Raw genomic sequence first — 23,269 nt, forward strand, 5'->3', positions numbered from 1 at the left:
ATCAGCGGAGCGATCTATAAGATCCAAGCAGGCCGGCGACGTATTTGTCGCGCATGAAAGCTGCATATGGGTTTGAGTAGCCAAGCCTGTGGAGAGGTTGCAGGCAGTCTTCTGCCGCAAGGATGTGAGAATCCTTGACAATCCAGCAGTCTGAGAAGAGGGCAACCAGCAGATGATTATTAGCACGTTGAGCTAGCTGCCTGGGCCTGTTCTGCGCTGAGAATGCTGGCAAAGCAGATTGCTGGGGTTGAGCTCATCGGTGAGCACTGGTAAACTGTGTAGCAAGATCAGCGATGTCGGACCGGTGCGGACACCAGCCTCCCAAGAGTGTGATCAGATCCATCTACGCCGGATTGACCCGATTCAATTCTGTCAGACTGCACACAGAGCTCCGTGACCCGCCCAGACTGACAAAAAAATCCCGTTTCAAACAGTGGTCTGCCGAAGGACAGAAACGTGCACGTGACCTGCCTTCAGCGTCTCTCTCTCCCCTCTTATCACTCATGGTGGACTGTGGTAGATGGATCAGTATGCTGCTCAGACGTTTATGAAGCTATCCATTATCCCTGCCTTCGTACAGTGTCTCTGCACCTTTGGGGATTGGTGTGCTCAGACCGCCGACGCTCGCAACAATATTAGCTGAACATCGACCATCGTCTTCTCTCTGTTGGACTGCTCGGCACAGCACATAATCTCGAGCTGCCTCCATTGAGTCGTTGGAGACTTGGATACTGGTGTACACGTGTCCTTGGAGGCTCTCCAGCCAAGGCCCACGCCTCCATACTTGGGCTTCTGATCGCATTTCGTCGAACACAACAAAAACTACACCCCGTTGGACGACTGATTTATCACCGCGCGCTTTGAATTCGTTACGCCAGCCATCCAACGCGCGATGCCTCCCAGGAAGCAAACGAAAAGGTCGACTGCGGACCCGATGGCCTCCGCAGAGCCCGTTGCCAGCGTGAACGGCGAAAGTAGAGGCAAAGGAAAAGGCAAGGCACGTGAAGAGGACGTAAAAAAAGGCAAAGTCATTGACACTGCGCAGGGTGAAGAAGCGTTTGCTTCGTTGAGCGCTACACCGACCGATCAAGAGGATGGCAGCTCGGATGCTGCAAATGTTGCTGCAACTCCTAAATTGACAATGGCAGAGCGGATGGCGAAAATGAAGCAATTACAAGGAAAGATGGTAAGTTGTCGCCTCGTCCGCTCTCATTCTGCTGTAGTGTCCCAGTGTAGAGCCTGACATAATTTTCCGCGCCTTGCAGGCCGCTACGAGTCGGGCAAACCGAAAAGACTTAGTTACAGAGCAAAAGAAAGCCAAAGAGCCAGTCTTCAAAAAGGACACCACCAACTCTCGCAAGCTCGCCAAGGCCGAGCGGATGCTGGATGAGCGAGATGAGATGGAACGGGGCGAGGACATCGATCGAAATCGCAACTGGCAGTACAGCATAGAGGACAGTGAGAGGTGGGAAAACAAGCTGGAGCAGAAGGAGGAGATGCGCGACAAAGGAGCCGTTGGTGAGTTGTGGCATTGGATTGATTGCCCCATCCAATGCTGCATTGGACCTGCGGGTGAAGTCAGCTGAGCATAGACGCATCCCAGACTTTGAGACTGCCGCCGAGCGAAGCTACAATCGCAAGATCCGAGAACTCAAGCCGAATGTCAAAGCCTATCAAGCAACTCGCGACGAGCCTCTCGTCGGCGCAGCAGATGCGGGGCCATCCTCAGCCTCTTCATCCCTCATCCGCAGACAAGAGGAGGCGGGGGATCAGCTCATTTCACGATCAGACTTGGATTCCGCGTATGCGCACCTCTCCTACGGCGACCATAAGCCAAGCGACGCCGATGTCGATCGGCTTGTCACACATCTCAATTTGGAGTGAGTCACGCTGGCGGCTCGGACGAAAACTTTTGCTGACAGTGTCCCACGTCTTTAAATCCACTCCTTACAGGAAAGCACAAAGACAGAAGAGGGGCCGTTCTCGAGAAGAAGACCCTGATGGCGAGGTCACGTACATCAATGATTACAACAAGCGCTTTAACGAGAAGGTCAAGCGCTTCTACGATAAGTACACAACAGAGATCCGAGAGAACTTCGAGCGAGGCACCGCGCTATGAAATGCTCGGCGGCAATGCCGTGCAGCGGCCACTTCGCCCTTGTATTTGTACACGACTTTGCCTAAGCGTACAAAACTGCTACATTCTACAATACAGAGAAGCGTGCACAACAGACATGTAGCACCGTAGTGTTCATTCATCACCCATACGTAGTCCGGTCCCGTAAGCGGGCGCGCTTCAGCCCTCCTCGCCACATCCATGAATCTGAAGCATTCTGTGAGCTGCCTTGTGCATCCTCCTGACCATCCGATGCTGCATCCGATACTGCATCCGATACTGCATCGTCCTGTAGTGCAGCAGGAGCTTCGTCAGGTTCCTGATCGACCCAATCATCCGCGGTGTCATCTGCTGTATCGCGATTGACATCGTCGTCATCGGAAGTCTGCTGTCGCTGCTGCTGCCGCTGATGCTGTCTTTGCGTGTGCTTCTGTCGTGCGGCAGGCGCAGACCCCAATGGTATGCCGATGTTAAGTCTGGAGGACGAACCTCCAGTCTGGTCCGTCTCGCGGAGTGCCATGGGCAATGTGAGGCGTAGGTACGGTTGCGATGAAGAGTCGGCGAACCGAGTACGGCCGGGAAACGAGACCGGCCGCCCCCCGCCTGCAGCATTTCCTCCGGTAGTCGAAGTCGGACGCGAAGAAGCGAGGTACTCGACGTGCTCGGAGCTATGTCCTTCGATCATCATCATCGTGCGCAGTCCCGGATTGGCGGCACTCTGGCGCGCCTGGTTGCTCCGGTGCAGCACCTGATCGCGAAGCGCAGTCTGTTGCGTCGCGGCTCGGCGCGCCGCAGCGACATGCGCGATGCGCAGACGCTGGAAGCGCTGCCGGATAAATGCCGGCTGGTGCGCCGCGAGCGTCTGCAGCATGCGCCCGAACGGGCCTGGTGGCGCGGACGACTCAGCTGTCGGATCCGATTCGCCGCTGCCTCCGCCACTCGTTTGTGTGTCTTCGCCTGGCGCAATGGAGATCCCTGCCAGCTCGGCATCATCTTCGACACGCTGCACCTCTCTATTTTCCTCCTGATCCTCCTCATCGTGCTCACCATCGTGCGCTTCGACGGCGGTCAACTCTCCATCCGTCTCGTGCTGTGCTGCGGGCGGCCGCCGCCTTCGCAGATGGCCTTTGATGGTAGCCGCCAGTCCGTTGCCGCCTGCTTCTCCAACACCCGGGATGGCGTCGCGCAGTCTGCGAATGCCGACGAAGCCGCTGTCCGTATCGACCTTCTCCGCCCCATTCGCAGTGGCAGCCCTCTCCGCAACGACCGAGGCAAATGCCGCGCGTTCTTTGTCCTCCCTGCGCCGTTTGCGCTCGAGACGCTTGCGCCGCTTACGCCGCTTAGCCGCCCGCAGCTCGCGGTCCTCGACCTCGCCGATGCCCATGCCGCTGCCGACCCACCACCAGAAGCCGAGCCAGCTCTGCCAGACGGTGAGTGTCCAACCGATATCTTGCAGCCACCAAAGGCGGTCGTATGCGATCTCGACGAAGCTGATGACTGTGTTGAGGAACGCGAGACCGACGGCGCCGCCGCCAAAGGCGGCCGTCCCGCCGTCCGTGCGCCAAGCTCTTCGGCGGTTGACAAGCAGACCCCAGATGAGCAGAGCGCAAAAATAGAGCAGTGTCAAGGTGGAATTGCAAATGTTGCGGATTGCGTCGCCCAGATCAGTCGTCTTGTAGTCCGAATCGGGTGAGAGGGATGTGAAAAGCATGCCTGCCGACGCGAGCGCGAGTGGACCCAGCATCCAAAAGATGAGCCGCTTTTCCAAGGAAGAAGGAAAGAGGAGCGTTAAGAATTGGATGTGCGTAAGCTGCAATGAGAGACAGGGGTAGCGGGTGTGAGCACTTCTAAAGGAAGGCTAGGAAGACAGAGCAATGTCGCTCACGTGTGCTAGAAAGGTGGTCATGGCCAGCATCAGCAGGTAAAATACGTCCTGCACAATGGTCCATGAATGATCCGGCGGTGGCAGTTGCACTCCAACGTAGGGAAACATGTAAGGATACCTGTGGCTCTTCCGCTTGAGCTCCTTGAGGATGACTGCCGTTTCAGAGATCAGGCTGGCCAAGAGCAGCGTCGTGCTTCCAGCCTGCAGCAGGAAATTCTGCTTGCTGAGCGGGAAGTGGTAGCGTGTGGTGAAGCTAAGATGAACCGCAAGGACGATCATCAATGATAGGTTCATCCCATTAATGAAAATCTGCGCCGGCATGCTGAAAGCAAAGGATGGGATCAAGGCTAGCAAGGGGTCGTGGGGCTCGCCGATAAAGGTAGGCGATGGCTGGCCGGCGATATCAGACGCAGAGCTGCAACAGCAAAGGGACAGAGGTGGGTAGAGTGGTATCACTATGTAAGCACCCAAGGGTACAGCTTGAGTAGACGCTGCGGGACTCACGTGGGAAGTAGTGTGTCAACGCGGTTTGTGGGACCACTGGAATCATCAGGATCCTCTGCAAGTTGTCGTCGGACCTTTGCACCGTCCCAGAGTGGGTCCGGGGTTGCCTCTGACATTGCTGGCATTCTTGCCAGCGAAGCAGCACCCGACTGTACGGCTGCTGGGCCAAAAGCTTGGCCAACAGCAGCGGCCGCGACGCCGACGATAGCAGTAAATGCTGCGCATGCAAGTGGCACTGCAACGCCAAGCGGCGTGAGCGACATGTTTGCTGTGACAACGCGGAGTCACCCTTAGGTGGCAAGCACGGAGGCTCCACAGCTGTCCGGCTAGCCCGACTGAGTCTTCTGGTTGCCCTTACGAGAGGGATGTTGTATGAGAAGTGGGTACGGAGCTATGATGCAATCAAGACGTGGAGGCAAACGTGGTGCTAGCGTGCACGGTGGAAGAGGAAGAGGCGCAAATATGCGATGGCGACGACGACATGACGGCTGGGAGGATCGCTCAAACTGCTCTCTCCCTTGCGCCGCAGGTCTTCTCGACGAAGGTTAAACGGGCAGGCCGAGCCGCTGGATGATTGTGCTGTCTTGGAAAGATGGAATCGCCTCATACGCAACAATAACAAGAGACAATCAGTAGAGCCTTCACGAGTCGAGAGCCACAAAAGACTATAACCTCTTCGCCCACACTTGAGAGATGTTGGACGCCCGCTGGTGGACGCTTGTCGAAGCCTGAGAACAAAATAGGGTTGCTTCACTCGCCGGAGCTCATTCATTGTGCACACCCAAAACTCTCTTTGCCTCGTTCTTTCCCACCTGAGGGGCTGGAGCAACAGCCAGCAGCATGCAAGACACTCCCTGATACACACAGCAAGATTGACGCCCGACAGCCGGTTGGCGCGCCTCAGCGGTGACAAGAGTCTTCAGCTGACACGATTGTTTCCGTTATTATACATGCGAAGAGGGAAGAAGGAAATGCTCAAAAACGTCCGAGGATGATATTGCCTGTCGTACCTGCTCGTTCCATCGGCCGCCGCGGTCCAGGGGTGCGATGATGAAGCGGCGCGTGAGCGGTTGATGTTGATAGTGATGCCGCGGCTGCTATATTCATCGTCGCGCCCATGCTGCTGACAGATGTCGGCGCCGTGCAATCTCCACCATCAGCGGATGCAGCAGGATCGAGACCAGGCGCCAATATTGGTCTTCGTTTACCGGCAGTGGCGCATGGACTATCGCCGAAGCCGCTGGTATCGAACGAAGACTCATCGCTGCTGCTCAATACGCTAGCATCTGCTGCGGTGACCGTCAGGTGTTGCTGGGCTTGCAGCTGCCGCTGGGACGAGCCGCCAGGTAGCGGTGCTCCGAGTCGAAGGCTGGTGCGCGCTTGCGAAAGGTGTCTGCCAGCTGCAAACGACTTGGGCTCTCCAGCATGCCGTCCATCGAGTGGACTCTCAGCTACCTCGTGCATGATTGGCATCATCGGAACTGGCCTTGCGGCTGCGGCTGCACCATTCAACATCGCCAGGGGCGATCCGCTAGCCCCGTCACCCGCACCCGCGTTCGCTTCGCCATAGGTGAAGCTGCGATGCCTGGTAAACTGCTTGCGGAAACCATTGAGTTCGATCGACCTGCGCTCCTGGTGCGCTGGGTCGTCCATGCGCACGTAGGCCGAAGGATTGCAAACATGCGGGAACGCCTGGAAGAAGGCGCAGTAACCGCCTTGCAGCACGTACAGCTCGGGGAAGTGGCAATTTGGGTAATCATGCGCCACACCGCGGTCGGCCTGACGTAGGGCCAGAGCCATCGACGGTGCGCGTTTGCAGCTGAACTCGCAATGGAAAACAAGCAGGTGCTTGCGCACGTTGCCCGATGCGTCCGGTCTGCCGCTCTGCGAGCGCAGCGGTACGTTGTCGTATGCATGCATGCCGGCACCAGGCGTCAGGAAGTGATGCTTGACGGCATCGACACTGCCGAGGTTGATGGCACCCTCGATCTTCCCTCCCTGGTGCTCGTACCCAAAACGGCAATCGACGATCGTGTAGCCTTTGATCTGATCATCGTACCTGCCCGCCATCAAGTCCACCAACGTGTCCGACTTGATGCGCACCAGACCATCTTCCTTGACCGTGAAACAAGGCAGGACCTTGCCCTCTTTCTCCGACGCCCCAAAGCCAGGCATGAATTCGCCCCCGTGAGTCGGAAGAGCGGCAGCAGATGAGCATTGCAGTACTTTCTCCTCTCGTCGGGAATTCGTCCGTCGGACTCCCTGGCCGTAGCCGAGGGGAGAACTGTCGTCCTTGCTGGGCGTCCTCAGCATGCTTGGTCGGAAGCGCTGCTTGGCCTCTGCTGCAGGCATTGGCGAGCCATTCGCATTGAAATCGTCCGGGTAGCCTCCGATACCAGTCATACTGTTTGACGGTGACACGAACTCAAAGCTGCTTCGTCGCCGCAACATGCTGCTCATTCCTGTGTCCTCCCTTGGCCCTGCTGAATCATCCGAGACTTGCATATCTGTGCCTTGAGAAAGTAGGTGAAACCTCTGCTGTGGCCCCGGCTTGGCCGTCTGAGGAATCTCGTGGTCAGGTTTCTGTTGATAGAAAGGTCCCTTGGTAGTCACTAAAGGGTCGAGCGCTGTCTGGCATCGTCTGGAGTCCGCGAAAGCGTTCATATTGGTCGGAAGCAGACGCAAATGTGGCGGTCGTCTGCTACTCGCACTCGACGCCGCGGGAGATAGCTTCGGTGCGCTTCTATTGCCTTGCATGCATTCCAGCAGCGAAGGCCTCGACGTGTGGGTCTTCATTGTACGCGGTCCAGCTTGAAGCTTCCAGACGTTTTCCTGCGCCGTCTGCGCGGCAAACATGTCAGCTCCAAAGATGGCATCCTGAGGCTGTGTTCCGCTTGCAAAGCCGAACGTCGGAGCTCGGGCCGTGGACGGACTCGCACTTTGTCCGCTCTCAAAGCTGACCTCCGCATCGCTCTCGCTGTGCACCCTCAAGCGGCGCTGCTGAGAGGCTGAAGCGTTGAGTTGGGCAATCTCATGCGAAGGCGGCAACTGATCTGGTGATTGCGGGTCGTAGAAAAAGTCACCCAATCCTGCCGTTTCAAGCACAGAATCTGCAGCGGTTGGTGGCGCAGTCCAGCCGATGGAGCGGTCAGCCGTGGAATCAGTTGACGCGTCAAAGATGTCTTTTTCCGCGGTCTTTCCTAGTGAATCGGCAATGCAGGAGTCCAGGTTCATTGGTTGAACGGAGGCAAAATTGTTGAAATGACGTTGATTTGCCGACCGGCTCTTGATGAAGTTGCTGCCCTTGGCAGCCGATGTTCGTGGCCGCGTGTCATTGATGACTTGCGCAAGAGGAGCACTAGCAAATGAGCCTTGCCCCTCGCCCTTGATCCTGCTTGTCGGGATGGATGCCGGTACTGTAGCGTTTTTCTTGAACCCAGGACGAGGCCTGATCATCACGAGAGCAAGAAAGAGGCCATCAGCACCATTTCGCTTGATCCACTCTCGCACGTTCTAGTCTTGACTACTTACCTCAATGATGCGGCTGCAACAACTGAGCCACTGGCGTCGCCAAAGGCGCTATGGATGCTGGGTCGTTTCAATAGGCCAGCTCTCGCCCCTGAAGCAGTACCAGGGCCAGTTTGCGCCTGTGCTCGCAGCTGAGACTGAGATAGAGCCTGCGAGCGACCTGCACCTAGGGGCAACGTCGACGGGCGACGCTTGCTCGGAGGCTGTTGCTCCGGGCTGGAAAGCGGGCTACCAGCGCCGGCAAGATTGGGGGACTTGTGGAAATTCCTCGGATGCTTCAGAGCGCCGCCGAGTGCTGGGCCCACTGTGGCTGCCCGGGTAAATAGTCGGCGAGGCCCGGGCTGGGCTGGGATGGGTGGTATCGAGAACGCATTAGATGGCACTGGCGGTGGAGGCATACTTGTACTTGCTGCTGCTGCTGCTGCCGATACTGCTTCGCTCCGGGAGACAGGCTCCTCTTTGTCTTTCAATGAGAGCTCGGCGCTGAACAGGCGTCCGAGCGCATTGCCGCCGCTCAGCTTGGACATTGTGAGCAAAGTAGAGGCTTGCTGTTCAGAGGCCATCCGACGGAGCGTACGAGGCGCAATCATAGCCCGATCGGATTTCGACATCAGCTCGTCTTCTTGGCTCCTATGCCGGGGACGTGGTAGTGGTGGTGGTGAAGCACTTGCATGGCTTGTTGTCGGCGTGTCGTCATGACCACCGCTGGACCTGTCAGCCTCATTGGACAGTGCACATGCCGGTAGCGGCACGACCGGGGGCGAGGATATTTCCATGGGACCTGGCGACTGCAGCTTAGCTAGGAGCGATGTGGGTGTCCCAGAGCCTGATTCGGCCAGCGCGAAGACTTCGGCCTTGGCTTTGCGGTGCAGCGATGTGCCGAGCGCGGCGCTTAAGCTCATCCCACCCCTGGGAGATGCAGCGCTCCCTCCGCGACCTCCGTGTTGCCCTGGGAGCATAGCCCCGTGTACCAGCCTGGGTGCTGCAGAGAGGGTTGTGTTGTGAAGCGAGGCTTTGATCCTGTTGGCCGCCTCGCGGTCGTAGCTGGCACTGATGCTCATGCTTGAGCCGAAGCTCTCGTCGAAGTCGGGCGGCAGGTCATCACCTACTCGTGTCGGCGACGAAGGCGGGTTGTCAAAGACCCCATGGGAGAGACTCAGGGAGGGGCCCATCGGCGATGAAAGGAGAGTAGCCATGGCGAGAAGCGAGCTAGGAGCCAGCTCCGAACAGATCGTATCGGTGCCGTACCTCCTCCAAGCAGGCCGGAGCTACTCTGAATCGCGTCGATCAGAGCTGATGAAGGCGTGAGGGATGCTGGAGTCTACAGCGCTAATAAGCGTACTTGCGAAAGGTTTCCAGTTGGAGGAGCGAGTATGGAGTGATGAAGAGGCTACGGTATATAGATAATGCCTTTGTGTGGTATGCACTTTTGATCTTTGGGTTTGCCCTGTTGTGCAGCTCAATCTCTCGCCGTAACGCCCGCTCCTCGTTTGTTGGATTGTCTCTATCCTCTTTTCTTCGGGAAGCGGACGCGCACAAATGGCATTTTATAAAGGTCTTTTGTTCTCCGATTTACACTCCCAGTCTCCATGTACAATCGTGCGCTGTAAAATGATATGATGCATCTCTTTGACTGCTCTCTCGTTCGTGGTGACTGGTAGCACGGACAGATTCAATCACAAAGGACGAGTTGCCGATGTGTTGGCTTGCACAATTGCGTCCCTGCAGTCCAAAGTAAGGGTTCACCGGGATGTGATCATCGCGAGACATCGGATCTGCGAGGGGAGCGTTGGAACGGGCAAGGTGTAAACTGCGACAGGGAGGGGCTCGAGATTCGAGCTTTGATCACCCATTCTGAACAAATACGTCACAGCAGATATTCGATGTGGCTGTTTCCCTCTTTTGTGCACCGCCCCCTGCTTTCTACGTTTTTCAACTTCACGATTCTACATTGCCCGTTTGGTGACAGAAAAATGGGGGAAGCAAATGTACGTATGCAGCTGGTCATGGTCGTAAGCCTAATTGGCTCAATCCAGCTTCGCACGCGGCACCACCTACATAACGTCGGGCATGATCATATCCATCGACTCATCATTCATCCTATTCTTACAGACGTGTGCTAAGCTGTCTTTCGTACAGGCCAAAGGTCCGATATGTTCCATGTCTTCCTCCTTTGTGTACAGCTCCTGCCTTCGCATTGCGAGAGGTCTGCTGCAGCCGTGCAGAAATGCCTAAGGCCCGGTTTGGACGAAAGCGGCGAAGAGTTGGACGAATCCCCAGACATGGAAAATGACACTGTTGCTCTAACCAACTCCGTGCCATACCCCCCGCGCCTGATAAAACAGACGCGTCGCGTAAATGTCTCTGGTGGGTCACGTGATTCTGGTTCTTAAGCCACTTCAATTTCTACAATCAGCAGTCCTCACTTCCGAGTCCCGCGATAATCTCAGTGCAGCCTCCACTATGCTGCAGCCTTCTGCCTGTCTCTTGTCTCCGTCGGCATATATATGACAAAGCTTCTTTCGCTTTTTTCCTTTCCTTCCTTTCCTCGAACAAATTTTTACGAAGGTGAGCTAGCTACCGCAATAGTCGCACTTGCCAACATGACGTTTGCTATGCCGAGTTCATGTGAAATGAATCCATACTGATCTTCCTTGCACCTCACCTTGGTGGCCGCCCTGCTACAGACACAAAAGTTCGACTCTGGAGGTCCCCACGTGGACCAGTAATTTTCCTCCGTTCCAGTTTCGCGTTCCCGTCTTCAAGATTGACTCCTATTCCTGCTAGCAGGTCAAAGCATGCCTCTCCGTAATCAGCTTTGGCCCTCGCTGCCGCTGCCCTTTGGGCGAGACCGAGTCTCCTTTTTTCTGGTCGGAGGCTGCTGCGCTCTCGAGCGCCGGCCCATGATACGACTGGGCCTCGGGAAGTACTTCATTGTGCTGCGGTAGCTTGGGTCTTCGTCTGGGGTCACTTCGGTGTGTTCTTGGCGACTGATGGAGGTTCATGCGTACATCCTCTTCATAAATTCGCTTCTTTTCAATGTCATAATACTGATCACTCTCTTGACGAGGCTTTCCCAGCTTTTGCAAGGCTCGCTAGCTTCATCTGTGAGTAGATCGTCTCGACTGCATTGCGATGATAGGATATCCCATGGGAACGTCCGGAAAGACGAGAGGAGGGACATTGGCATTGATGAGACAAACGTGTCGCCCCAAACTGCAATGCAACTCCGGTTGCACCTTTGCTGATCGACCAATCGAATATAGCCAAACAAACATTCAACTCTGAGCTGTCCCACTTCGATATCACGGTATGGCATCGCACGTCGTTCGAGCTGCGATCACTCGCATGCTCAGGGCGTGACGGGAATAGAAGGGACGGGAGGGAATTGAGGGACAAGCTGATGCAGGATGATCCCTTGGCCTGGTTGGCCGAGCATAGACTAATATGATCTTTTCTCGTTTGCTTCCTTTCGCTGTAGGATTTCACCCGTTGCACTTCAAGTCTCGCTGTATTTTGTACTGTCCATGACTAAATCACCGCTCGCATCACACTTCCGCATGCTCTGTCTACTTCGGTACAACACTGCAATGTCATGCCCCATCGATCGGGGAGCCTCACATGATGTTTAAGCACCAGCAGTCAGGGCTCAGCGAAGGAGAAAGTGAGAGTGAGAGTGGGACTAAAGAATGTAGATCATATTGTAGTAAGAACTTGGTATTCAATGCGCCAAGAAGCGAGGGAAGGGGCCATGGCCAAAAGGGGACCACTGTGTGCAGCAACGTAGATCGCCTCATTGTGCGCGCACAATGCACCTCAGATGACGATGGTGCGCCAAGCGCAACTTTCGAAGCGGAGTGAACACAAGACAAGAAAACAAGGGGAAAGGTTCAACCGCCAACGAGGTTGGACGGAAGATCGAGATAAGGGAGGGGCTCAAGTCGAGCGGTTGAGGGTCGGTTTAGTTGACTGGATGATTGATTTCTTGAGACAGCGGTGGAGGTAGATGCCCGTGACGTGATTGCGATTTTAGCACGAACCTAAGGCAGCTTGTTTGCTGGCTGGTGAATGATAATGGTGGTGGATTCGATGTATGGTGCGGGGACGTGTGAGTTTACGAGTGTCTGAGGTCGATCTTGACCTTGATCTCTCGTGTGCATTGCGGTGTGTTGTGGCATTTCCGGAGTTATTTCCTTGGATGCGACTGTCTGCATGAAGAGACGGGAATGCTGAGTCGAATAAGTGGATAGTGTCCGTGCTGCAGGGAGCGATGACGAATGATGCTAGCCCACATGCCGGGGATATCGCTCGAATTGGAACCTGAAGGAGGGGTGGGACGGGAAAGGACACCATTCATCGTCCTGCTTCGCAGCTGCTCGTCTCGTGGGGTGACTCCTTACTTCCGCCTGCCCCTACTCTGCACCCCTTTCCTCATCCCAGCCCTACATGCAACCGCAGCTGGACCGGACGATGTCGATGACGATACACGTGTAACGACAGCATCCCGCACGTCAACCGCACCGGCACGTGAGCACGCGGAGGAGTTTGGTGCCGAATCCAGCGCGTTCCGCCGGGTGCGACACGCCGCCAGTCTCGCCATTCATACCGACTGCGCTGACAGGTCCGCGGCCGTCGATTCGCCGGCCGCCTTCGATGCCGCCAGTGCTGCTCTGCTGCATCCCGCTCATCCCGCCAACGCCGTTCGGTGTCAGTGCGCCGGCGCCACGGTGGTGACTGTGCTCGCGTGCACCGGGGCTCAGGCTGGGCAAGCCGGTGATCGTCGTGTCGTGCAGGGCAATGTTGCTCGCAGCTGCTCCGCCACCAGTGCCGTTACCGTAGGAAGCAGCGTGCGCGAGGTCGCCATGGCTTGCGCGAAACTGCTGCTGTACCGCCGCCGATGCCGATGTGGCGCCTACGCCGCCTGCACCACCACCTGCGCGTGCACCCTCGCCGCTGACAAGCGGCGGGACAGCGGACTTGCGCTGTGATGATGAGGGCTGCACGCTGACGCCGGCCTGCACCTGTGTCGGATGAAGCTGCTGTCGCTGGTCTGCGGTGCCACCTGCGCCAGCTGCCGCACCAGCGCCGTGGTGGACGAGCTGGGAAGCGCGTGGATCATGTCGGCGCTGCTCGCGGTCGTCTCTGCGGTCCTTGTGCGTTCCGGCCTCCCAGCCTTTGCCGCCGTTGAGCATCATCCAGTCATACACGCCGTCGTCGAGCTCGCCGGAGGATTTGAGAACCTTGGTGAAGAGCTCGCGCAGGAAGTCGTAGTCAGGTGTCTCCTCGAACCCAAGCTTGCGGACATAGTTGAGGTAAATGCCAAACTCTTCTGGGAATCCTTCGCATAGCTCCTTGATCGGCGTGCTCTGCTTCTTCTCCCCGATCTTTTCGTATTTCTGCTTGTTTGTCGCAGCCTTCAGCCCCTGCCACGGAAGCCCGCCGCGAAGGAAATACATGAAGACATGGCCCAGCGCTTCCAAGTCGTCTCGCCGCGATTGCTCTGCGAACGTAGGGGCGAGCAAAGGAGATGATCGGGCAGGGTGAGCTTATGTCAACTCGGCACGTACAGATTCACACCCAGCATACACTCACCCCTGCCTAAGTGAGTATTGATACTCATGTACCTCGCCGTGCCGCTGAGACTCTTCCTCTCCCTGTACGGGATATGCTGCTTCGTCTTTGGATCTCTGTACTGCTTTGCCATGCCGAAGTCAACGACATGGACCGTGTTCGCGCCCTTGGTCATTGGCCGGCCAATAAGGAAGTTGTCTGGCTTGATATCGCGGTAGATGAGGTTCTTTTCGTGGATCGTTTGCACGCGGGTGATCTGGTGGTGCAAAAGAAAAAAAAAAGACTCAGCATTTTGCCTCTCTCTCAACGGAGAGCAGGCCAAGGGAGAAGACCCTGGACGCACCATTTGCTTGGCAGTCATGACGACAGTCTTGATGCTAAACTTTCTCCCGCACATGTCAAACAGATCTTCCAGCGACGGTCCGAGGAGGTCGATGACCAGAATGTTGTGCAGGCCCTCCTGGCCAAAGTAGTACACCTGCGGAACGCCATCTGCAGAAGGCACCATAGGGATCAGGTACGCACAGAGGGGGCCAAAGCAAAAGCAGAGAGACATCAGCAGCGAAGCTTCGTGCGCAAACGTTGAGGAAGCGTTGCTCGATGCAAGAGGTCAAAGACTGCCGCTTTCGGACTCACGGCAGCCAGCAAGTATCTTGTATGTCCTGTATTCATCCCTCAGTTGTGGTGCATCGCTTTTTCGAGGTTCCTACGTCAGGTGAAGTTAAAAGCGCATGTGCCAAGTTCCCAAGTCAGACATTCGATGATTTCATCGGAAGGCGGGTGTGCGATACGATGATGGATACCCACGAATTTGATAGCAACAGTCTGGCTATTGAGCAAGTTAGTGCCCTCGAAGATGACGCCGAACGATCCCTCGCCCTGACAACGAGAGATGCGACTAGCTCATCAGCCTCGGTCGAGATGTGCAAACATGGCGCATGAATAGAAGGGTAACCTGCACTCACGATCTTCTTGCCTACTCGGTAGTGCACACCGACGACATTGGAAGAGCTTGAACTGCCGTGGGCAGTGTGTGAAGAAGACATGATGGTCTTTACGGAATGACTTCTGACCTCCTGAGACCCGTTTGCTGGGCTGTCCCCTTTACTTCGTCTCCTTCTCCTTACTACCCAATCCTAAGAGGGTATGAGAGGGAGGTAGCGATGCGAGACGCTCGAATGGCAGTCGCGCAAGCTATGTATGCGTGTATCTCCCAGGGCTGGGGCTAGGCCGTTTGAGCAGGTGCAATGTCGCTCGCTCGAAGAAACCAGAAGTACACGCTAGAAGCCGCGTTTGCGGACGGGTGTGCTGAAGAGGTTGAAGATGCTCTAGTGCAGAAGCTGATCAACGTGAGCAGCGGAATCGTTGCTGGACTGCTCGAAGCGCGGAGCTGGTCGCAGAAGGGTAAAGCAGCAGCCCGGGTCCGTCGTGTGGGATGGAGAGCGCGCGCGTTGAGTTGATGAGCGTCCGATGCAGTCTCACCGCGATAGTCTACGGACGGCGTCGGGTGCGGTCGACAAGTCGACCGATTTGGCACAGCAAGCGCACACAAGTGAGCGCAAGGTGAGCTAAGGATTGCCGTCCAGAGCCTGCTTCATATGGTGTCCTTATGCGGTTTGCAAGACGCTGGTGTGTCGTTAATGTGCTTGTTACAGCACCTTGTATGCATCGAATCGATACAGAGATGCCTGGCCTGCTCGAGACGGGATATGAAGAGCTGAGGGCCCCGGGTGTCAGTGTGTTCCCTGGGAAATGCGTGGCAGCGAGGAGGTATTCGCTCTCCCTCTCCTCTGCTGCCTCCGCACTCTGCCCGCGCTGGAGCTTGAGTTTGTTGAAGCATGGACACCCGCCACTAGAGCACTTGTTTGCGCCTAGTCAGATAATACCGACTCTAAGATGGCTGAGCCAGGCCCGTGCCAGGCGCAGGCCGAGTCACGATCCAAGCATAAGTTGCACATGAGAGTGCCCCAGTCAAAAATGCTGCCTCGTGCACCGTGGTGTGATCGCGCGCCTCCAGCTACAATGTATCGCACGCGGCTCCTGGCCTGTTTGCAAAAACGAGGGGGCCCAGCTGGCACTGGCGAGGACGATCTGCAACGAATGGATTTTTCATGTAGAAAACAGAAGCCTCTTCCTAGGAAACAAGCGCACTCGGCAGCACAATGCAGCAGCCCACCATTGAAAAGCAAAATCGGACAATAATAATTAAATAAAGATACTTGTCTTGTTTGGGGGTGACTGTGCCCTACTACTGTCTGGAGTTCCCCATCGCGCAGCGGCGCGATGGGCGTCTGTACTCGGTATGTACAACTAGAGCAGGCGTTCGAGAGTGCTCCTATTTCTTTTTTCGCTGGGGCAATTCCCCCCCCTCAACCAATGTAAGGCACTGGGGCAATTTGTACTGAAACTTGGGACAGAGGTTGTGACTTGACTGGAGCTATTGAATGCATGGATAGATGGCTGCAGCAGGCGGCAGCAATGATCAGCGGATGACGGCCTGCAGCAGCTTAGCCGGCGCTGCTGGCGTGCGCAGTGTGGACTGTTGAAAGGCTGTGTGAACTCATTTCATCGATGTGTGCACTGAGACAGTCGGCTTGGGAGAATAGTCAAGGCAGAGGTCGCACCTCCAACCGTCCAGTCGGGCCGACCGACGGACATGCTGATCGTCGCCTCGTGGAAAGTCAAAGGACGAAAAGAGTTGAGTTCCTCACATCCATTGTCTCCCTTTCCTCACCGCCCTCATCCACGTGTCCGGGAGGGTCGAGCGAGATCGCTTTGAGTTATCGCAGCGTCCGTCGCACTACGCATTACGTTCAACTGTGAATTACACCGACGCACTGCACGCCTCGCCGAAAGTCCAAGAGTCTGACAGGGTGTGTCTATGAGACTGGGTCGGAAATCAAGTAAAACCCGTGGAGCCAGATCAGATGAGGCCCGCCAAGGCGCCATGGGGGTTTCATTTCGGTTCTTTTGGTCTGCAACGCAAACTCGGTAGGGCCAAGTGGAACTAAACAGAAGCCTCTCTTGGGGAACCCGAAATGTACCGGAGGCTGCAAGTGCTGCAGGGCGAAGACTCCATTTCGATCAATTGTATTCGTCCTACACCTCCATAAATGATGCCCAGCGACAGATGCCAACAACATAAAGATCGCAGAGCAAAGCGCCTAGGACAGTGTAGTTACGCAGCCGGAACAGCGCCATTAGGTCTGAGCGCGCCGAAGACTGAGTGAAGGCCTGCATGTTGCGCAGTTGCGTTGCGCCCGTCAACTCACTGCCGAGGGCCCGCCTCACATCCATAGCCTGCCGAGGCATCGCTTTTGTATACGTCATTGCGTGCCTCCATGACTTTTGGCTCTTCGTAGCTGCTCGTATATATCGGCCCACCTGTAATGTAGGCAGATCGTTGCATGGGTTCAGATACCGTCTAACTCCTCTGAGAGCTGATCCGCTCTGGCAGACGTAATCGCCAGTGCTGATTGTAGGATCTCGAGCTGTCCTACGCGAGCAAATGCAACATGATCCATGGATTCAGCATTTTGGAGCCCTCGCTTATTGCACTGTGTGCACCGAGGTTAGGCGCTCACCTTGTACATATGTGTCGATCATCTCGACAATGTGCGTTCTTGCCTCGCGCTTGCTGGAGGCAGGAAGCACGTCTCTCGATCGTAGGTACTGCTGCAAGGTAGCGAGCTTCTGCTCGAACATATTCGCCAGCGTCGCGTTAACCTCGAGCTGGACTTCGGGGTCGCTGCGTACAGCCTGACGACGTCGTACTTGCTCCGTGTCATCGCACGACTCCGTTGGCGCGACAGCGACGGCTTCGCTCTCCACTTGTATACCAAGAAGCGAGACTATCACATCGAAGAGGTCATCTGGGACGCCTCGAGTGTTCCTTGTCCAGTAGCACCTGCGTCGCGAAGCGCCGTCGGGCCTGTCGCTTCTGCCGCTGCCGCCACCGCCGACGACCAGTGAGACTGAATCATCGGGCCCACCCTCCATTACGAAGCCATATGATCCTAGAAACTCTTCGTTGCTCTTTGCTCCATAGTTGTTGAAGACTTGTGTGCCGGCTTCCAAGTCGTAGTGCAACGTGAGGAATATCACGTCCGATGGATCCGGCAAGTCCAGCTTAAGCGGAGAACCGCTTGACCCGGCCTCGGCCTCGTCACCGCCGCCACGTTTGGCCTCCCAGGTCACTTTCCAGCCGCGTCCATGATTGATCGAGTCGAGCCCTGGGATCAAGATTGGACCAAGCTCGCTTCCTCGCCAGCATCTTCCGCGTAAGATGATTGGATTCCGAGCGCGCGGGTAGGCAAGGTTCGGAGGAAAAGCGCGCGAACCGTAGGCGGACTCTGCCCACCGCCAAAGCTGGAGAGCTGATGGCTCATCTTCCGGTTCCCGAAGCGCTTCGTCCAACGCGTCTTCATCCAGGTCCTTGATGCTCTCCAAAGTCCACGAGTGCATCGGACCTGTCAGCCGTAAAAGTGGCTCAGACCTGGCACTGGGCCAAGACAAGCTTGCGAGCCAGGCAAGCGCCTGTCGGCACGCGCGGCGTGTGGTCGCCCTGCGTTCAACAGTGGCCGAGTAGAGTGGCGTTCCACGTAGCAGTCCAAGCTCGGCCGGCCGATAATGCAGTGGAGTGCTGATGCGATCTGGGATCATGCGCACATATTCTGCATGACGCAACACGGAAAGTGAGATGCTTGCGTTGCTTGAGCTGCCAGCCTCGATGTTATCCTGCATGGAGACGAACTTGCGTGCGAGGAAAAGGTAGAATACCACAATATCATGCTGCGAAAACTCTGCGAGCTCTTCTTTCCGTGTCTTGGCTTCCGCAGCGCTCGTGAGCTGCGCAAAATCCTCGAGCGCTTGCCGTGCTTGCACCGAGCTGATGACAAGAGCGGCAGGGACTTGGACGGCCAATACATCTGCCTTGAGGTTTCGCGATGTAAATACACCGGGACCAGTTCGATCGTCTGCCGTCGATTCCACAGACAATTCAACATCCATTGCATTTGGTTGTTATTCTCCATTCGAGGCTCACCTGAGCCCGGCAAAAACGCATCGTTCACCTTCACGCCATTCGTGGCGAGCCAGGACCAGAAATTCCGATGCTGGCGTTGGAGATTCTTAGTTGGATCCTCCATGATAATAATGAGAAGCAGCGGATGTGCATCTATGGCGTTCCCATTTGATTCCGACTCAACCCTCTGGGAATTATTTGCAGTCGATGCAACACATCAAATAGTGGTGTGCTGTGGCCAGTGGAGACAATCGACAACCTGGACAAGACTGAACAGCGGCTACACAACTTCCCATCGGTGACTTTTTCGGCTGTTGCTTTACACACCATATAGGGTTTGGGTGGCGCCCCTCTGGCACTTTAAAAAGGGCTTCAAGTCCGTTCTGCGTGGATTCTTGGTGGCGCCTCAGTGCGCCTCCAGCAAACTGGGAACTTTTTTTGGCTCCACTTAACCTCACTGCCTTCACCTCGTACAAGCTGCACATCGCTCATGTTCCCCTTCACATTCTACGGAATCCCTTTCTTGTACGCATGCGATATGGACGGCTTGGCAAGAACGTCCTCAGAAAATCTGGCACGGACGCGAGTATTGTTGATTATTCGTCCTATTCATTGATACCAATGCCGCAAGTCTGTCAAGGTCTAGCTTTCCACAGGGGTTCCGAGGCTCGACATTGTCACTACCTTGGGACGTGGACGCTCGTTGACGCCATGACACGGGCTCATAGGCTGTACTGATCAGCTTTGCAGATTCATCTATTTAGATTCAGGTGCATCCTTGAGCTGAAGCAGGAAATGGTGTCTCATCTAACGAATGTCTTTCGTCTCAAGGACGACCTATCGTGGCTCTCCTTGAATATATACTCTCTGAAGGAAGAGTTGCTCCATCATGACCAGAATGAAGATTTCGCTAGTGTTCCCGCCTCTTTACTTGGGACAGCCAATTCTGCTTCTCAGAGTCAATGCCATATTCAAACAAGACATTTTGATGTTGGCTAACTTCCGATCCCCCGTGCCTACATCCAGTGCAGCTCCAGTTCGATCGGCAGGAGATGCCTATTTCCAAGCCACAATCCATCCATCAATCGCGGAAAATTCCCTATCTTCAGGATTTGGACGGTCTTACTGGCCATCAAGGCCTCGTTATGGAAGTTGACACGGTTTCAAGCGAACCCTAGGCAGTGATCATTGCTTAACTATCGCAGCTCCCTCGAAGCAAGGTGCTTCCAGTTCTGGAGAACCTTGAACCCAACGAATACGCCACAGCCCTCACTCGTGATCTCTGTTTAATCATTGTTCAACCAGATCCCAAGCACACGGTCGCGCGTAGCGGCCTTGTCAACAACGAACGGCCGCCCAGAAATTACAGCAAAAAGTATGAAGACAGCTCCAAGCAGAGGACGAGGCAGGTCGCGCCAATGAAGAAGGTGATGTGTCGCAATGGTGGCTTCCTTTGCGGCTCCCTTTGCGGCTCCCAAATCCTCCCTCTTTCTTCTTCACAGCGTTGGAGCATGGCAAAGGCTGGCGTCTGGATCTGGAGAGTGTGCGACGATCAATAGGGCTCACGATCAGCCCCGGCGGCCGGAAGAGGCGTGCCCTTCCGGACTTTATCTATTCATCTTGTGTCCGATATTTTCGTACACACTTCAGCGCATCAGCCGTATTTCTAGTCGCTCCTGTGTTTGCTTCTTCGGTTCCTCACTTCGAACACTTGCAGTGCAACCATGACAACCTCTTTGCGTCACCCTGCCCCCACCCATCATCACACTTTCAATCTTCCGAACCCCGAAGATGGACGACGCGAAGCATTCTGGTCTCTCGACGACCGAGGCAGGCGGAGGCTGAGAGGCTGAGGCCAGCTGAGCCTTGCTCCCTGCGCCTTGAAGGCTTTCGTGATTCGTACATACATACGCAGCTAGAGGGTTCTCGACATGTGCTGGCTCTCGGGTTCGACCATTGACACTCCCTCCTGCGGATACCTCTAAGACTCCAAAGCATTCACCTATTCCATCTAGGCTCACACTCCCCGACCAGACCCCCTTCACAGTTATCCGCCGTCCTCCCTTGTATGCACAACTTGATCTCATGCATTGTCTGGGTGATATGAGAATGACGCTTTATTTCGGCTTTGCACTGACATTGTACTTATTAGCAAGACTCAGATTATGGTTGAGCTTGCATCATCTTGGGCCTTGAGTCCCCTTCACCTTGCATTGGCAATCTCACTCAGGAAGGTTCGCCACGTCTGTGAACGATCTAGCAACATGCGTCTGATCCTGCTTCCTGTCTTGCCCTTGATAACCGGCGGTCAATCTGCTCTAGTGGGTATCGGCGTCAGCTGAGTGGCGAGCAGCATCATCGGGCCATTCGCCACCAAGGTCAGCAAAGGCACTGCAGTCGGTTGCAGACTCGACGAGCGCCTGGACACTGAACCCTGCGGCGTATCTGAGCTCTTCCAACACGGGGGAGCGTCTTCAATCGATGTGCGCAAATGGCGGCTACCTTTACACTGGTGTCAAGTCGATGGTGAGCGGTGCGCATTCGCGTTTGTCCGCCAAAAGGAGTTATTCTGACCTGTGAATACTATCGCGCTCTCCATAATCAATGCTTTGGGGGAGAGTCAATTTGGCCTAGCGCAACTCGCCTGACGAGCTTGAAGACTTGCTAGCAAATCTGTTGAGGGAACTCGTTTCAAAAGAGTGGAGGCACCTACCAGGTCTATATGTACAAGATCACCGTCTCTACGCTCATGTCGTCCACGTCCAAGTCTGCCAGGATCAGTGCAATTCCCGTGTCAGCTCCACGCGCAGGTCCACGTGCAAGTACAAGCCCACGTACGAATACAATGTCAGCTTTAACTGCAGCTACAACAACCATGACAGCGGCTTTTGCATCTACCAACATTCTTCCGTCATCGAATGGCTACTCTTACGCAGGCTGCTACGCGGACACTTCCAAGACAAAAGTCCTCTGGGGCTCTGTGACCAACGATGATACCATAAATACGGTGCGCAGCTGCGTCTCTGCCCGTAGGGCGCAAGACTATCAGATTGCGGGCGTCAAAGCGGGAACTCTTTTGCTGTGAGTGACATATTGGCGATTGCTGCCCGTCATAGCTGTGCTGAACTGCGAGTACTGCCTCTCTGCAGATTGCGGCACTTCACTCGCCGGCACCCCGTCTCGCGCGATATCCGGCTGCAGCTCTGCCTGCAGTCGTGACATCACCGCGGCCTTTGGTGGCACGAAGCGTCTCCAGCTCTACAGTTCGCTTCCCAAGCTCTCGAATACCGACGTCGCGGAACTACCTGAAATCGCCTGCTGGTGCAAACCTGGTCCAGTACCAGCCCGTGCAGGCACAACGGCTGCGATCCCATACCGTTCACTCTTGGCCGACGGACTCACATCCTTCAACAGCAGAGATAGTACTCATCATGACGCACGGTGTGCTGGGCGAGACATGGGCGGCATGTTTCCTTCGCTGTAGCCCAATGTGATCAATGGAAGCGAGAGCTTGCTGATTGCGCCAAACTTCTACGACGTGACCGACACTCCAAAAATGTCTGACGGTATGACTAATGCGTGGTACAATCCTTCCGTTAATCTAGCCCGGGCCAGTGCAACTCACATTTGGGACTTAGGCGGAGATGCAGTTGCGCCGGCATCCGGTGCACGTTCATGACCAGCGACATAAACACGTACATTGTGTATTTTCTTCCCTTCATGCGCTCAGCAGCTATTTGGACCACACGGCACTGAACTGCGCAACATCACTTCTCGCCTCATTGTGCGTCCAATGGTGTTACCACTGGGGTGATGAGACGTTCAGCGCACTTGCCCAAGGTGGCATCGACAGAGGGGACAAATACTACGGCTCCTGGGCTTCTCTCAACGTGGGCATGAGTACGAACAAGGAATTTAGCAGCTACCCTGGCTACAAAAGCCTCGCCACCTCGGGGCTGGCATCGATTTAGCCGACAGTCGACGCGGCAACCTTCTTAATGAAGCACTGCGTCATCTCGGGCCTGAGCAATGTGGGCTCCGAAGTTTGGGCGAGCGACTGCGGCAGGGCCGCCGTGGCAAACTTGACGATGCCATAATGATGGCGTTCCGGACCAGCCGTAAGAGCCGCGCGCGAGAGAGAGAAACGAACCTCACATTTATTTCAGTGTAGGGATTCAGAGAACAGCTTACAACATGTTCACACATACCCCTCATAGGTATCAGAAACCATAACTCATTTCTGTATCATACGCACATCGCTCCAAGAGCACTTCATCGATACAGGTCTTGATTCGACCAGAGGATTGCAGATTACCATCGACACGGGGAGTCGCCTTGGGGTGACTCGGGCCGTGGTGCATTTCTTGAGGGCTTCTCTGCTGCTCACAGTTGATCATGTCATCGGCTCCGCAGCCATGCGAAGAGGACAACCGGCCGACGCGTTGCGCAGCAAAATCATCTCCTCATTATGCATAGTGCATGTCGACATTTTGCAACGATAAATAATGGACGTATGATGCATGTCGAGACGTGATTCGTACCCCTTCGTCGCCGCCAACATCTCCAGGGGCAGGCCGACGTCGGCAACAGGAGGAAAGAGTTAACGCCGAGCATCGCTCCTGCGATCTGCGCATTCTGCTTT

At 55.5% G+C, this 23,269-nt stretch overlaps 9 protein-coding genes across 9 annotated transcripts; 4 read left to right on the forward strand and 5 right to left on the reverse strand.

Annotated features, from left to right (window-relative positions):
* The first annotated feature begins 540 nt into the window (after nucleotides 1-540).
* Nucleotides 541-2,190, forward strand: K437DRAFT_256672 (SYF2-domain-containing protein). The gene is made up of 4 exons (XM_013387631.1): nucleotides 541-1,186; nucleotides 1,266-1,518; nucleotides 1,604-1,880; nucleotides 1,954-2,190. Exons 1-4 carry the CDS (start codon nucleotides 935-937, stop codon nucleotides 2,117-2,119), a joined length of 948 nt encoding a protein of 315 aa, XP_013243085.1. The 5' UTR covers nucleotides 541-934; the 3' UTR covers nucleotides 2,120-2,190.
* On the reverse strand, nucleotides 2,179-5,110 carry K437DRAFT_274292 (uncharacterized protein). The gene is made up of 3 exons (XM_013387632.1): nucleotides 4,506-5,110; nucleotides 4,002-4,416; nucleotides 2,179-3,926 (listed from the first exon to the last, which is right to left on the reverse strand). The coding sequence occupies exons 1-3, from the start codon at nucleotides 4,766-4,768 to the stop codon at nucleotides 2,259-2,261; spliced, it is 2,346 nt and encodes a 781-aa protein (XP_013243086.1). The 5' UTR covers nucleotides 4,769-5,110; the 3' UTR covers nucleotides 2,179-2,258.
* Nucleotides 5,111-5,427: 317 nt separating this feature from the next.
* On the reverse strand, nucleotides 5,428-9,537 carry K437DRAFT_256675 (uncharacterized protein). Its single transcript, XM_013387633.1, has 2 exons — nucleotides 8,037-9,537; nucleotides 5,428-7,953 (listed from the first exon to the last, which is right to left on the reverse strand). The coding sequence occupies exons 1-2, from the start codon at nucleotides 9,227-9,229 to the stop codon at nucleotides 5,481-5,483; spliced, it is 3,666 nt and encodes a 1,221-aa protein (XP_013243087.1). The 5' UTR covers nucleotides 9,230-9,537; the 3' UTR covers nucleotides 5,428-5,480.
* Nucleotides 9,322-9,711, forward strand: K437DRAFT_123966 (uncharacterized protein). The gene has a single exon (XM_013387634.1). The coding sequence runs from the start codon at nucleotides 9,415-9,417 to the stop codon at nucleotides 9,646-9,648; it is 234 nt and encodes a 77-aa protein (XP_013243088.1). The 5' UTR covers nucleotides 9,322-9,414; the 3' UTR covers nucleotides 9,649-9,711.
* Nucleotides 9,712-11,978: 2,267 nt separating this feature from the next.
* Nucleotides 11,979-12,465, reverse strand: K437DRAFT_124013 (uncharacterized protein). Its single transcript, XM_013387635.1, has one exon. It carries the CDS (start codon nucleotides 12,384-12,386, stop codon nucleotides 12,063-12,065), a length of 324 nt encoding a protein of 107 aa, XP_013243089.1. The 5' UTR covers nucleotides 12,387-12,465; the 3' UTR covers nucleotides 11,979-12,062.
* Nucleotides 12,466-12,544: 79 nt separating this feature from the next.
* Nucleotides 12,545-15,079, reverse strand: K437DRAFT_285725 (kinase-like protein; the record flags this gene model as incomplete). Its single annotated transcript, XM_013387636.1, has 7 exons — nucleotides 14,570-15,079; nucleotides 14,412-14,483; nucleotides 14,241-14,310; nucleotides 13,948-14,096; nucleotides 13,626-13,860; nucleotides 13,004-13,533; nucleotides 12,545-12,916 (listed from the first exon to the last, which is right to left on the reverse strand). The coding sequence occupies exons 1-7, from the start codon at nucleotides 14,648-14,650 to the stop codon at nucleotides 12,545-12,547; spliced, it is 1,509 nt and encodes a 502-aa protein (XP_013243090.1). The 5' UTR covers nucleotides 14,651-15,079.
* A 1,938-nt stretch (nucleotides 15,080-17,017) lies between these two features.
* Nucleotides 17,018-18,751, reverse strand: K437DRAFT_268499 (SET domain-containing protein; the record flags this gene model as incomplete). The annotated part of the gene is made up of 3 exons (XM_013387637.1): nucleotides 17,018-17,100; nucleotides 17,189-18,580; nucleotides 18,649-18,751. 3 exons carry the CDS (start codon nucleotides 18,749-18,751, stop codon nucleotides 17,018-17,020), a joined length of 1,578 nt encoding a protein of 525 aa, XP_013243091.1.
* Nucleotides 18,752-19,113: 362 nt separating this feature from the next.
* On the forward strand, nucleotides 19,114-19,398 carry K437DRAFT_256681 (uncharacterized protein). The gene has a single exon (XM_013387638.1). The coding sequence runs from the start codon at nucleotides 19,159-19,161 to the stop codon at nucleotides 19,363-19,365; it is 207 nt and encodes a 68-aa protein (XP_013243092.1). The 5' UTR covers nucleotides 19,114-19,158; the 3' UTR covers nucleotides 19,366-19,398.
* Nucleotides 19,399-21,474: 2,076 nt separating this feature from the next.
* Nucleotides 21,475-22,104, forward strand: K437DRAFT_256684 (uncharacterized protein). The gene has a single exon (XM_013387639.1). The coding sequence runs from the start codon at nucleotides 21,503-21,505 to the stop codon at nucleotides 21,710-21,712; it is 210 nt and encodes a 69-aa protein (XP_013243093.1). The 5' UTR covers nucleotides 21,475-21,502; the 3' UTR covers nucleotides 21,713-22,104.
* The last annotated feature ends 1,165 nt before the right edge of the window (nucleotides 22,105-23,269 follow it).

The sequence above is a fragment of the Tilletiaria anomala genome, assembly GCF_000711695.1.
Source record: "Tilletiaria anomala UBC 951 chromosome Unknown K437scaffold_44, whole genome shotgun sequence".
Lineage (NCBI taxonomy): Eukaryota > Fungi > Basidiomycota > Exobasidiomycetes > Georgefischeriales > Tilletiariaceae > Tilletiaria > Tilletiaria anomala.